General features: G+C 53.6%; 1 protein-coding gene across 1 annotated transcript; it reads left to right on the top strand.

Annotated features, from left to right (window-relative positions):
* Positions 1-419: 419 nt before the first annotated feature.
* On the top strand, positions 420-14,373 carry SCN2B (sodium voltage-gated channel beta subunit 2). Its single transcript, XM_025357081.1, has 4 exons — positions 420-730; positions 8,434-8,600; positions 8,895-9,105; positions 10,103-14,373. Exons 1-4 carry the CDS (start codon positions 661-663, stop codon positions 10,300-10,302), a joined length of 648 nt encoding a protein of 215 aa, XP_025212866.1. The 5' UTR covers positions 420-660; the 3' UTR covers positions 10,303-14,373.
* The last annotated feature ends 404 nt before the right edge of the window (positions 14,374-14,777 follow it).

Here is a 14,777-nt window from a genome sequence, read left to right as displayed (position 1 = left end):
GGTGTGAGATTTACTTCTGGCTAAATTTTGTATTTTTAGTAGAGATGGGTTTTGCCATGTTTCCCAGGCTGGTCTTGAACTCCTGGACTCAAGTGATCCATCTGGCCTCCCAAAGTATGGGGATTACAGGTGTGAGCCACTGGGCCAGCCTGTATGGAGTTTCCTTTAAATGGGACCATTCCCTGTTTTTAAATGACGATAAGTGTTTCCCCTTTCCAGAATCTTTAAAATAAATGGATTCCTCTAATAGTTTTCAAAATCCAACAATCATCCGAGTGAAGTCAAAAGGCAGGATTTGTATTATTTCTTGTTTTAGAGGGTAAAAATTTCTGGGGATTTCGTTCTTTTCAAAATGACTTTTTTATGCCCTCCCACCTGCTTTTTGAAATCCACCAACCACAATATTTACCCCATCCCCCTTGTCTCTCCCCCCATCTCTCTCTCTCTCCTTTACACACTCCCTCTCTCTCTCTTTTTAGCAGCAACATACAAGCCGGCCATATTAGAGAGATGGAAATAAAGCTTCCTTAATGTTGCATATGTCTTTGAAGTACATCCGTGCATTTTTTTTTAGCATCCAACCATTCCTCCCCTGTAGTCCTCGCCCCCTCAAATCACCCTCTCCCGTAGCCCACCCGACTAACATCTCAGTCTCTGAAAATGCACAGAGATGCCTGGCTACCTCGCCCTGCCTTCAGTCTCACGGGGCTCAGTCTCTTTTTCTCTTTGGGTAAGTTAGACTCACATCTGCATGCTCCCGAGGGTTCAGAAGTGTAGCCGCAACGTGAAGAGGATGGGGGCAGGGGATAGGAAAGAAGACATTGCTAGTGCTTCCCTCTGTGTCCTTGGGAGGGGAGGTGCTGGGGACTGGAAGGGACATTGCTGGGGAGTGCAGAACCCTGGGACTACTTAGTCACAGAAATGTTGGGTCAGGGGATCTGAGTGTTGCTGGGGGCTGACAGTGGTCAAGGGAGGTGAATCTTCTTTGGATTTCCCCTAAATGGACCAGTGTGGGGGTGGGGCAGAGAGTGGATTGACCTGCAGTCTCTTCAGGGATTTTTTTTTTTTTTTTTGTAGCTGCCGCAAATGTGGGGTCCTGGGACTTAATGTTCCCTTAAGGGGCTTCTTTTCGGAACCTTGATCCTGGTGGATTTAGGGTGTTAGGAGAGTGTGCGGGGGAGCTGGTGGCAGAAAGTTGAGTCTGGGTCTGGCTTCCTGGCACTCGGTCTCACTGATCTGTTGGAACGTGTGTGGGAGTAGGTGGGAAGCGGGCTTGGGGAATGATGTCTGGGTTGGGAGGAGACCTGCTGAGGCACGCACTGATGGAGAAGGCACCTTTGGCTTGGGCCCGATGGAATGGAGGAGGGGCCAGGTGTAGAGATTCAGGAAAAAATGGAACCCACGGGCTGAGCGAGGTTGCGGCCCTTTAAATCCAGCCTCAGAACTGCCCAGTCCAGTCTTGCAGACTGTCCTGTCAAGTGGCCCCAAATGTTAATTTTGTATTTGACCACTCAGAGACTTCCTGGTGGGGAAGTGGGCTAGAAAGTTATTTGCAAGCCTGCTTTGTAGAGTTTCGTTCTTGCTCCTAAACTTACTTATTGCTGGAGCAGCAACTGAAAGTCAAGTCCAAGGACTTGATGGCAATATTGGCCACCACAAAGTCTCTCTCTCTTTCTGTGGCGTGATGTGCTGGGTTTGGGGTAGGAGTGCTAAACACAGACAGTGCAGAGGCCCTGCCAGCCTGCTTTGCTGAGTTACTTGGCATATTAACATCAGGGCAGGAATGCTATGGAATCTCCGGCAGGACCTGGGTTTCAAGCCACCTTTGTCATTTACGTAATGACCACAGGCAAGTTACTCAACCCCTCTGAGCTTCAGTTCCCTTCTGGGTAAACTAAAGAATGCCTACTGCCTGGCGTGTTTGTGATCCAGGCACGGCAGGAACTCAAGAATAGCTAACGTAAGAATGCTTTTCGTGAGCCCAGGCACTGTGTGTCTTGTTCAGCCCTCACAGCAATCTGAGGTAGATTCTATTATACCTCAGGTTACAGGGAGGAAACAGATGACTACGGTAACGGGTAACGGGAGCTGAGATTTGAACTCCCTGGGTCTGACTTCACCACATTCTCTTAAACGTTGGATTCCACTGCCCCCAGTGTTCAAGAAATGGCACTACTGTATTAACAGTACCTAATTGATCAGTCTCAGGACAGGCTGAAAGAGGGGGAGTTGGGTGAGTGGACTGTTGCAAGGAGCCCCAGATGGAGGACAGGACCCTTCCCTCAGGAGTTAGGAAGTGCTCCCTGCAGGAGAGAAGCCGCCTGGTGAGAGCCATGGCTAAGTAAAGTTAGAAAGGGGGCTCAGTGACCAGGACCCAGAGTCCTGGGCTATGGCAGGGAAGAGGGAGTCTGGGATGAAGAGGTCTGAGTGTTGGGGGTGAGGAGATGGTGGTGGGAGGCAGCTAAAGCTTCTGCAAAGCTGAGTGGGAGAGGACACAGGAATGGGGATCCTGAACTTGAACTTGAACTTGATTGGTGCTGTAATGAGGCATGTCCCTGGCACTCCAATGCTGAGGGCTGAGTTGACAATGGAACTTTGGTGGTGTTGCAGTAGCATCGATCCCCGGGATGGAGGATGCCACAAGTGATGAGGGAGGGGACTCTGTCGGGGCTGGGCTTGTGGGGATGACTATGGAGGTGACCATAAGAGAAGAGGGCCATAAGAGAAAGGGCAGGTGGGCAACCAACTGTACCCACAACAGAAGCACATGAGGCTAGTTTTAGCTAGAAACAATGCAGATGACTGGACTTCCCTCAAGTTTTTCTTGAGACCGTTAACTCCACAGTCACTGGCCTGCTTACCAATGTATGGATTATGTTAGGGGAGGCATAGAAAGTGGAGTCTGGGCTGAGCACGGTGGCTCACGCCTGTATCCCAGTGCTTTAGGAGGTTAAGGTGGGAGGATTGCTTAAGGCCAGGAGTTGGAGACTAGCCTGGGCAACATAGCAAGACCCTGTCTCTACAGAAAAAAAAAAAAAAAAGAAAGAAAGAAAGAAAAAAGAAAAAAAGAAAAATGAGCCAGGCATGGTGGCGTGTGCCTGTAGTCCTAACTGTTCCAGGATGCTGAGGTAGGAGTATCAAGAGTTCCAGGCTGCAGTGAGCCGTGATCACGCCACTGCACTCCAGCATGCGCAACAGAGCCGAACCCTGTCTCTTAAAGAAAGAAAGAAAGAGAAAGAAAGTGAAGTCTGGTCTTCACTCTGGCCCACTGCACATATCTGCTGCTTGTGGTGGCAGGGACCCAGACATGGAGAGAAAGCTGTCTCTTCTTCCTTTAGTCGACTTTATTGAGCCCCAGTCTGTGCCACCCACTGTCCTGGGTGCCAGGGATACCAAGATGAATAAGAATCAGTTCCCCGGAGCCTCTTGAGGGAAACAGGCCCATAAACAAATAATAACAAGACAACATTGTATGTATGGTAACAATAATAGCAATAGTGATCATCAGAGTCACAGCTAACTTTTGTCCAGGCCATGTGCTAGGCACTGTGCTGAACTTCATACAGACAGTAAGTCACTTAATCCTTACGACAGCCCTACGAAGTTGGGCTTATTGTCCCCTATATTACAGATGAGGAAACTGAGGCACTGGGAGGTTAACTATCCTGCCATTCTGCCCCCAAGTCATGTGGAAGAGATAGGAACAGGGCTTGGGTGAGGACAAGGACACTGGGGAAACAGTCACTGAGGCTAATGTGCTGTGAGCTGGGACCTGAAGAATAAGTAGGAGGGCCCCAGGGACAGGAGGGCAAATGAGCTTCCCAACCTGAAGCAAAAATATGTGCAAAGGCATAGAGAAGGGAAGCAAGGTGGTGTTTTCAGAAAAAATCAGAACTGGGGTCACTGGAGTGAAGGAGACCTGGGGGAATGGGGGCTGGCAGGAGATGAGGCTAGGGTATAAGTTGGCCTCAGATGGCAAAGGGCTTGGAAGCCGTGCCCAGGAGCCTGGACTCGATGCTGAAAGCAGTGGGTAGCTGTTGGAGGTTTGGAGGTGAGGAGTGATGAGGGTGGGTTGCTCCTGGCTGCACGAGGATGGGCTAGAGTGGCCGGGGTTGGGGAGGCCCTGGAGCAGGAAGGGTCTGGATGGTACGGCAGTGCAGGTGCGGAGATACGGGCTGGAAGCCACACTCACCTGGGAGGCAGGAGCTGCCCTGGGAGACAGTTCATCTGTTTAGATACTAAAAAAAAAAAAAAAAAAAAAAAAGAAGGAAATAATTGCCTCATAGTCTGCTGTAGGGTGGAAAGAGGAGTGAAGAGATTAATTTCGAGTCTCTGCAAGAGATAGCATTTGGCAGATGAGCAAATTTTCATAGTCTCTGCAAGATGGGCTAGTTAGAACAGTGGATGACACGGTGCCTGAGGGCCCAGATGTGCCTTGGAGACAGCAGGGGGCCCGCCGCTGCTGACGTTTTGGATCTAAGATCAGAAGTCACAGCCCGTTGATGATCATTTCCCTTCTGTGAGTTGAAAATCAGGAGACACAGGCCCCAGACCTGGTCTCAAATGGGACAACCAGGAAGACTGCGTGCCTCCCTTGTATGGAGGTTCCTTTAAATGCAACCATTCCCTGCTGGCCGGCCTGCCTGGAGTTGGACCTGCCATATAGTCGGCAAGAGATCTGGTACCCCAGATGCCTTGGGATGGGGCTCACTTCCCCACTCAGCTTCAGTGCCTCAACGCTGCCTGGAGCCAGGCAGGCTAGCTTCAGAGTCTAGCTTCGCCTCTCACTAGCCGTGAACTTGGGTTCGTCTCTTAACTTCTTTGTGCTGCATCTTCCTCATCCGGAATGTGGGAGTGATAACAGGGTTTTGTTAGTATTAAATGAGATGATATGTGTAGAGTGCTTAGACAGTGCCCGGCTCGTCGTAAGCATTTTGTAAGGGTTTGTGGCTGTGAAGCCCTTTCTGTGGCCTTGGCCATGCATTCGGGTGCTTTCCCGAAGCAGGAGAGTTAATCAAGAGACCAGAGTTTTGCTCACAGCTGTGATCTTATTGAGCCATGGCCCCCTCCTCTTTAATGAGGGCCCGGACTGGCGGAAGGTCTGAGGCCCAGCACCCTAAAGCTGCTGGGATTCTGGTAAGGTCACAGGCTCACGTGAGGATCTTGGATAAGGGGCTAGGAACCATGATTCTGGCCTCAGCTTGTCCCTATTCTCTGCGTGTGGCTCTCATGGCCTCTCTTTCCTCATCGATAAAACAGTGGGGCTAGATCTACGGTTTCTGATCTCAGCTCCAACTCTGGCTCCGGATCCCACGCTCCCTCGCCGGATGGAACTTGACGTTTCACCTCTGTGACCAGTAGAGGGCACGCGTGTTCCGCCCGGTACCATCTGCAGTGCCGCGCTGCAGGGTGGGGAGGGGGAGCCCGCATTGCACCTCTCTGGCTGCCCCAGTCCTGCGGGCCAGAAAAGGCGCCCCCGCACTCCTCTCTACCCTGCCTTCCTCCACGGCAGGGTGCTAGCTCCTTCGAGATGGTGGAGTTCAAGTTCTAATCTGGAGCACTGCCTTGGGCTTGGTGGAGGGGGCGGGCAGAGGCCCGCGCAGGGTCAGCCGGGCTTCACAGAACGCAGACTTTTTGGCCTGAAGAGCCCCTGGGAAGATAATCGACCTCCCAAGGGAAGAGCTAGAGGGGCAGCACATTCCTGGGATGGGAGGTAAGCTCAGGACAAGCACTATCAATGCCTTCCCTCAGAGCTCTGTGCCTCTGCAGATAGAGATGCTGTTGGCATTTTCTGCACACCTCCTCCCTGGCTGGTGCGGTGCCAGATGCTTTCAGAATGGTGATGAAAGTGCAGGAGATGGAATTGGGCGTTGTTCTTCCTGGCAGGGGCCCACTCATCCTCCCCAGGCCGTAGTCCCCTAATGAGCACTTAAACTCACACCTGGAATCCTCAGCCCTGGGCTCCTCCTCTAGAAAACGCAGATGGTGACGCCTGTCTCCCAGCTTGGAGAACAGATGAGGTCCCCATGCCTACCCCTCCATCCAGGGCTGCTTCCAGTTCAGAGAATCTCTGGTTCTTAAGTCCTACCACTTGCCCTGATCACTCGGGCCAGGGGCGGGGCCGGCAGAAGGGTGCTCCAGGCAGACGTTGATGTCCCTGCAGGCTGCAGGGCAGCTGCTTCTGCAGCTTTGTGCAGGAAAAAAAAAAAAAAAAGTTTGAAAAATAGGAGCCCTGCAGGCCTGGGCTGTTTGCCAATTCCTAAGGACTGGCTGGAGGGGACAGTCTCCAAGGTGCCCTCAGGCCAGGCCAGATGCTCCCCTAGAAGCCCTTCCTGTTTGCAAGGCAGAACTTGGGGAGAATTGAGGATAATAGCAGCTACCATTTGCTGAATACTTACTGCTTATTTTCATTATGGAAACAACCCTGGGGGTTACGCGTCACCAGCTGCATTTTACAAAGGAGCAGCCCCCACTCTCCCAGCTTCTGATGCTGGAGCTGGGATTGAACCCAAGTCTAGTCGCATCCCCTTGTCTATGCTATTCCCACATCAGCCACTATTGGGCTCGCCTGGACAGCCTCCCAGCACTCCCCAACCCTGCAGGGACCTCCTATCACACTCCAAAGAGGAAACTCCTAATTCCGCATGCTGGCCCACAAAGCCTTTGTGAGCTGGTCCCTGCCTTACTCTCGGACCTCAGGTCTCACCATGCGCCCCCTTGGTCACTCTGCTCCCTCTGCCTCAGGCACACGAAGCTCCTTCCAGTCACTGGGACTTGGCCCCTGGGAGTACCCCTGCCTGGGAACTCGACTCCCTCAAAACTTCAACGGGCTCACTCCCTCACTTCAGGCGGGCACTGCCTGCGTGTCCCCCTCACAGCAGGCTTCCCTGCCCACCCAACATCAGACAATGGCCCTCTACCTTGCCGTGTGTCTCTAACCTACAACTCCATGATTTTTTTCCTTGTCTACCCTTCTTCCCAGAATATAAGCTTCATGATGCAGTGACTGCCTGTCCTGTTCGCAGCAGTAACCCTCAGGGCCTAGACTAAGTGCCTGGCACACAGTAGGTGATTTATAAATATTTGGTAAATGAGTGAATGAATGACGCTGAACACTGCTGTTTATCCTCCATAAAGAAAGGGAATCTTCTGAGATAAGGTTCTTGAGGATACGGGCAGAGCATCTTGGAATGAAGGCTAGGGCTCAGGTGAGTCCAGTGAGGTGCCTAGGGCGTGACATTTAAGGAGGTAGTTCCATGACCAGAGAGTGGATGCCCCTTAAGTGTCTTGCCCCAGGCCCCTCGCTCACCTCCCTATAGGCTCTGTCCTGCTTAGAATGTCAGAGTGGGACAGGCCTTTCTCAGCCCCAGCACCAAGGTCTCCTGGCCTACATCTAGTGTTCCTAATAGGACTCCTCCACAGAACCGGCAGCTCCCACCCTGCCCTCCTGTAGCAGCTCCTTGCCGTGGTGTCTCCAGGTCTGACATCTCTAAGAGGGACTCCTGTCCCTGTAGACCCATCAGCTGGTCCTTGGAATGGTGCCTCACCTTCTGGGGCACCTCTTCCCTCCCACAGCTTGTCTGCCCTCTTTCTTGTCTGTCACAAGCCTGAGGAAGGTAGGGGGCTGGGCTGTGCTGGGACACAGCTTTGCTCTGTCCCTGGGATATGGAGAGTGAGGCCTTCCAAATCTCCAGCTGTTCTCAGGCTGCTGCCCTGAGAACAGAACTGCAGGGGAGCCCTCAGTTTCAGCTGGAAGGGCTTTGGCCCAGCAAAGATGGTTCGAAGTGGTGAGAATAAGGGGGAAACTGAGGCAAGCATAGTGAAGCCCCTTGTCTGTGGTCTTCTGCTAGCATATGACAGAAGTGGGGCAAGTGTGTTGGGGGCAGGGGTTGCCTAACAGTGGTTCTAGAAAAGGCTTGGGGCCATTTGGCTGCCCCTGGCTTGACAGATAGGTGACGTGATGATTTGGTCTCTCTCCTCCCCTACCTGCTGTGCCACCCCACTTTGCCTCAAAGACCATATCTGGTGCCCCATATGTGCCTGCCCACTCCACGAGTATGGACTGGGGAGGCTGAGTGGGCCCCTGCCAGGAAGAACGAAGCCCAATTCCATGCGGCTTGCACCAGTACTCCCAGCTACTTGGGAGGCTGAGGTGAGAGGATCACCTGAGCCCAGCAGGTTGAGGCTGCGTGAATCATGATTGCGCCACTGCACTCCAGCTTGGGCAACAGAGACCCTGTTGCAAGTAACAATAACTCCCACCTCCTGACTAACTGGCGCTGTGGAGGACCCAGTCCCCTGCCCAGTCCCCTGCCCAGTCCCCTGCCGGTTGCTCTGCTCTGCCTCATCCCCCAACACCCTCAGGCACAGAGGGCTTGCCCCTCCCCAGCCCTTTCAGCCGGACTCCTCACCAACTTGTGGCTTCGTCTGCAGTGCCACCAGGACGGAGCATGGAGGTCACAGTACCTGCCACCCTCAATGTCCTCAATGGCTCTGACGCCCGCCTGCCCTGCACCTTCAACTCCTGCTACACAGTGAACCACAAACAGTTCTCCCTGAACTGGACTTACCAGGGGTGCAACAACTGCTCCGAGGAGATGGTGAGTCCTGGGCTGAAGGCGGGAGTGGGGGAGGAGGCAGGAGCCCCGCAGCATGAAGGCCCCGTCCCACCATCGGCCCCCGCGCTGGACTAGGCCCCAGAGGACCCTGGGTGGGCTGCGTGCCCTGGAGGCTTTGACACAAGGTGTGCTGCGCACCCTGGTGCCTCCTAGAGGTAACTGCCTCTCTTCCCCAGGAAAAGGGTAGATAGGAAGAGGGGGCATCCTCGCTGTCCTTGTAGTTGCTTGCTCATTCAGCCGCCCAGCTGCCCATCCTGTCCCTTGCTCCATCCCCAGTTCCTCCAGTTCCGCATGAAGATCATTAACCTGAAGCTGGAGCGGTTTCAAGACCGCGTGGAGTTCTCGGGGAACCCCAGCAAGTACGATGTGTCCGTGATGCTGAGAAACGTGCAGCCTGAGGACGAGGGGATTTACAACTGCTACATCATGAACCCCCCCGACCGCCACCGGGGCCATGGCAAGATCCATCTGCAAGTCATCATGGAAGGTGAAGGCTGGGGTGCCAGCTGCGGGGCCCTGACCTTTCCCACCCACCTACCCTCTGCAGCACTCGCTCAGGGCACTTTGGGGAGGCCATGCCTTCCTGAGGGTGGGAGCAACCATTTGTGCTGCATAGAAGGAATCCATTTTCTTCCCTCTAGTCCTCAAGAACATGGGAACATGTCCCAGAGAGTCCTAGTAATGATATAGACTATAATCCCGGTCTTAATGATGGGGCTGGGCGTGATGGCTCACACTTGTAATCACAGCACTTTGGGAGGCTGAGGCAGGCAGATAGCTTGAGCTCAGGAGCTCGAGACCAGCCTGGGCAACATGGCAAAACTCCATCTCTACAGAAAATGCAAAAATTAGCTGGGCATGGTGGCTGGCACCTATACTCCCAGCTACTTGGGGGGCTGAGGTGAGAGGATCACCTGAGCCCAGCAGGTCGAGGCTGCAGCGAATCATGATTGCGCCACTGCACTCCAGCCTGGGCAACAGAGCAAGACCCTGTTTCAGATGACAACAACAACAATAATAATGACGGTGATGATGGCAGCTTTCATTTATTGGGCACCTCTATGTCTCAGTCGTAGGGCTAAGCTCTGTTTATGCATTATTTCATCCTCATGAAAACCTTCAAGGAAGGTATTATTATTAACCCCATTTTACAGGTTAGAAAACTGAGGTTAGAGAAGATAAGTTACTTAAGGTCATGCAATTCATAAGTTATACAATCAGGACTCAAATTTGGGTCTGGTTTGATCTTAAAGTTCGTGCTCTTAAATACTTCATCACACTGCCTCCTCTGGGGCCTTTGGGTGTCCTGGGATTTGAGGGTGGGGGCACTTCAGGGTCAGTCACCTGGATTGCTTTTTGGCTTTGCTAAAGTCCTGTCTGTGGAGGAGTAAAGTCAGGGTGGTTCCACGCATGCCATGGGTAGTGGGGTGGTGGGGAGGCCCCTTTCCCAGCCCTGGTGCTCAGTGGCTCTCCATCCTTTCCAGAGCCCCCTGAGCGGGACTCCACGGTGGCCGTGATTGTGGGTGCCTCTGTCGGGGGCTTCCTGGCTGTGATCATCTTGGTGCTGATGGTGGTCAAATGTGTGAGGAGAAAAAAAGAGCAGAAGCTGAGCACAGACGACCTGAAGACCGAGGAGGAGGGCAAGACGGACGGCGAGGGCAACCCGGATGATGGCGCCAAGTAGTGGGTGGCCGGCCCTGCAGCCTCCTGTGTCCCGTCTCCTCCCCTCTCTGCCCTGTACAGTGACCCTGCCTGCCCGCTCTTGGTGTGCTTCCCGTGACCTAGGACCCCAGGGCCCACCTGGGGCCTCTTGAACCCTCCACTTCGTATCTCCCGCCCTGCACCAAGAGTGACCCACTGTCTTCCATCTGAGAAACCTGCCATGCTCTGGGACATGTGGGCCCTGGGGAGAGGAGAGAAAGGGCTCCCACCTGCCAGTCCCTGGGGGAGGCAGGAGGTACGTGTGAGGGTCCCCAGAGAGAAGGGAGTGGGTGGGCAGGGGTGGCGGAGGAGGCCGCCGTCCACCTGCCCAGTGCTTGGCCTGGCAGTGGCTTCAGAGAGGACCTGGCTGGGAGGGAGGGCTTCCCTGTGCTGACAGAGCTCCCTCAGGAGGGCTTGGCCTGGCATGGCTGTGCTCCTCCCCTGCTCCCAGCCCAGAGCAGCCGTCAGGCTGGAGGTGACGATGAGTTCCTGAAGCTTGGAGGGGCATGTTAAAGGGATGACTGTGCGTTCCAGGGCACTAAAGGAAAGCCAGGGCTGCAGGCAAAGCTGGACATGTGCCCTGGCCCGGGAGGCCGTATCTGGCCCTCGTTTCCATTGCTAGTGGCCTCCTTGGGGCTCCCGTTGGTTCCTAATCCCTTGGGACTGTGGATGAAGCCAGACTGGATGGGCAGCTCCAGGTAGGGGGTCAGGTTCCACAGAGGGCACCCACCAACAGAGGCCAGTTTCAAAGTCAGCTGAGGGGCTGATGGGTGGGCCCCATGGTGAACGCAGGTTGCTGCAGGCTCTGACTTCTCCCTGGGGTAACCACCCTCGCCTGGGCAGGGGCAGCCAAGGCTGGGAAATGAGGAGGCCATGCGCGGGGTGGGCCAGCTTTCTTTGGGGCGTCAGTGAGAACTCTCCCAGTTGCCCTCGGTGGGATTTCCACCTGGCTTTTAGCTGCAGAGAGGGAAGGGAAAGTCTGAGGCCAGCATGAGGGCAGGCCTTGGAACCTGAGTCCCCAATGGCAGCCCTGTCCCATCTGTGGCCACGCTACTCGCTCCTCTCCCAACAACTCCCTTCATAGGGACAAAAATGGCAATTGTAGGCCAGGCACGGTGGCTCACGCCTGTAATCCCAGCACTTTGGGAGGCCGAGGCGAGTGGATCACCTGAGGTCAGGAGTTCAAGACCAGCCTGGCCAACATGGCAAAACCCCATCTCTACTAAAAACACAAAAATTAGCTGGGCATGGTGGCGTGTGCCTGTAATCCCAGCTACTTGGGAGGCTGAGGCAGGAGAATCGCTTGAGCCTGGGAAGCGGAGGTTGCAGTGAACTGAGATTACACCACTGCACTCCAGCTTGGGCGACAGAGAGAGACTCCGTCCCCAAAAAAAAAAAACAGAGGGAGCCAACCATCACTGCCATTACACTCACATTCAATGGAAATTGGTTAGGCCTGAGAGAAGGAGCAAGAGACAGAAACACTGACTCTGAGAACACGACCTTGGAAGATCCTGAGATCAACTAGCCAAGTCACTCGCTTACAAATGGGGAAACTGAGGTTCCAACTGACAGAAACTGAGGGTCCTGCCCTCTTCTCTGGCTCCTCAGTCTCCAGTTTGAATCAACAGAGCCATTGTTTTCCAGGTGGGAGGGGCCTCTGGGGCCTGGTCCATGATGGGGCGAGGTGGAGGGGTGGGCTCCTCTAGCCCTGCCCCTCTCCCAGGAGCCCAGCCCCTCTGGCCAGGACTGAGGAGGAGTGGAGGGAAGCAGGGAGGGAGGGCTCGAGCATGAAGGGCGCAGCTGCTGGCAAATGCCCCATTCCCTGCCCCAGCACTTCCCAGCCTTTCCAGGAGCTCAGCCCCACCCCTGCTCAGGGAGTCAGGTGCCCAGGGTAGGGAATAAGTCTAGGAAAGGGGGTGGAGACAGGACCGTGACAGTCTCAGGGACCAGTCCCTGCCTCTGCCCATCAGATGGCCAATTTGGGGAGAGAGCCATATCATCTGGGAGATTCAGCTTAATTCGCTTCAATTCAGCAACAATTTATTGAGCATCTATTACATGCCAGGCACTGTGCCGGGCACTGGGGATATACACAAAGCCATAAGCATTGGGGGCTACCAGGTTGGCACTGTAGGGACCAAGATTAACTTTTTGGTGCATCTAATTCCACCTCTGCAAGACACTGCTTCCAAGGCTACAATTGGGGAAGACGAAGAGATTCTAGAATCTGGGCCCTGGGAAGGGAGATACAGCATGGAAGAGGGGCGATACAACAGGGTCAAGGGTGCAGAGGCCAGGCAGAGTGGGCACAGAGTGGGGGATGGGCAACCAGCCTGGTAACACCTGGGTGAGGTGAGTGAGTCAAGCCCATCTGGAAATGCTAAACTCATCAGCTCAGTACCTAACTGCCAATCAACACACTGCCAATGTGGGTGGGCTAAGCCACCAGGATGCCTGCAGCAGATGGACACTGCCCATACTCGAGCCAGCCAGCTGGGGGCAGAGAGGTGGGTGGTGGGCACCTCATGCCAGCTGAGACCAAGAGAGGTTGTATACATTTCTGCAGCTTGCAGATTTCATTTTTTTGGTCACTTTTAAAGTGTCCTTCTCTCCCAGGATGAGTGAGCATCTGTGCTGATGTTGGGAACTTATCTTTTTCCAGGATCCATAACATTTAGGGGAATTATTTGCGGGCTTTCCTAGTGTATTCTAAGAAGTTCTAACTCTCCATCAAGAAGCCTAAGATTTCTGGAGTCTTTTTTCCCTCTGCCCTGACCAGTTGGGGCCCAGGAAAAGCAATGTCTCTTCATGGGCCTCAGGGCCCCGGCAGATGGGGCTGGGTCAGGAGCTATCTCTGTCCCAGGTGCTCAGCCCGCATATGCATTTTCTTCTGGAGCCTCTTAAAATCTCCTCCAGAGGACTCATAGAGCTGCCTCCCCCAGGATGGTGAGGTTGGGAGCAAAATGGGGCTTCTGTAAGTAGAGGTGGAAAACCAGTGAGATGTTTCCACAGCGGCCATTTCTCTACCGTTTCCTAACTTATGCTGACAAGTTTTTCCTCTTCCTACCGTGGGGTTCGAGCCCCACTTCTGGCTGCATGTTCCCACCACCATGCTCTGCTGGTTTCAGTCTGTTGACTTTCTCAACTGCTCCAGCCTCTCCTGCTCTCTCAGAACCTCCCCCTGCTCCCCCTCCCCCCAATCTGTCTTTTCCTCCTAATTAAGGGCCACTGCAAAGAGAGACGGGCTGGCTAACCCATGGGATTTAGCTTATAAGAACAAAACACAATTTTTCGGGACTGAAATGCCTTGAGGTGCCTTGGAACTGGCTTTGGAAATAGCTATCTGCCCCCTAGCTATGGACTCTTCACAGTTATTTCCAGTTTATAAAAAGGAAAAGCTGATCGGATCCATATTTCTCTCTGCGTGTCTCCTTGGGAAGGTTGGGCTGGTAAATATTTGCAAGGTCAGGTTAAGCAGACAGACAATTGAAAACACTGGGCAGGTCCAAAAGGATAGTCCCAGGCCATAGGAATGGCTTGGTGCAGTTAACGGGTGATGAAGCAAGAAATCTTCCTTCCTACTTATGTCTTAAGGATGGACAGCCTGTGTCTCTTGCTGTGCCTCTCGCTGGCGTCTTCCTTTATTGAAGCTTGCTGATGCACTGTACATAGTCTCTCTCTATAGGTATAGATATATTATATATACAAATATCAAACATCTCACCACACCCACCCCAAAAGTTACACTGTGTGTGTGTGGGGAGGTGTAATCACTTCTCAGTGTTTTGAGTTGATTCACCAAAGGCAAATTTTGGAATGTTCTTGCGCTTTGTGCACTTGGAGGGGAAAACCCAGCTACATATGCACTTTCTCGGTTGTGTGTGCTATAGAGAGGTTGGAAGGGGTGGTTGGAAGGGGAGAGAAACTGAGATGGCCCTCTATGACCCGACTGCTGGGATGTATCTGCTTTTGGGAGCAGACTGAGTTTCTTTTGCAATTTGTCTTATTGTTTGGGTCTACTGGCGACAATAAACTGTCTCCCCTGAAAATCCCTCGAGTGTGGCTTTATTCAGGGGTTCAGGGCAGGGTAGGCCGAAGCTTTGCCAGGATCTTAACTGGAACCCTAGGTGCTCCTTGCCTGGTAATCCCATTGGTGCTGCCAGATCTCCAGCATCTGAGGGCCTCAACGCCCCTGCCTCACAAGGGGAATGTTGTCTAACCCACACTTGTCCCCCCACAGATGTTTCATCCCTTTGCCTTCCCCAGCCCCCTGGGGACTCTGCCCACCCCGAGACAGGGTGACTGAACACCTACTTCTTGGAGGGCTCTCGATTATTTTGGGGATGAAGACAACCCTGGAAGCTCCCAAGGCTGACTGTCATGCGGATGTTGCCTGTTCTTTGCACGGGCAGACAGGCCATCCTTCCTGCTCTGTTCCCCAAAGGTGTTGGATTA

The sequence above is a fragment of the Theropithecus gelada genome, chromosome 14 (assembly GCF_003255815.1).
Source record: "Theropithecus gelada isolate Dixy chromosome 14, Tgel_1.0, whole genome shotgun sequence".
Taxonomy (NCBI): domain Eukaryota; kingdom Metazoa; phylum Chordata; class Mammalia; order Primates; family Cercopithecidae; genus Theropithecus; species Theropithecus gelada.
The sequence above is the reverse complement of the archived record's forward strand: the minus strand, read 5'-3'. Positions and strand labels throughout refer to the sequence as shown.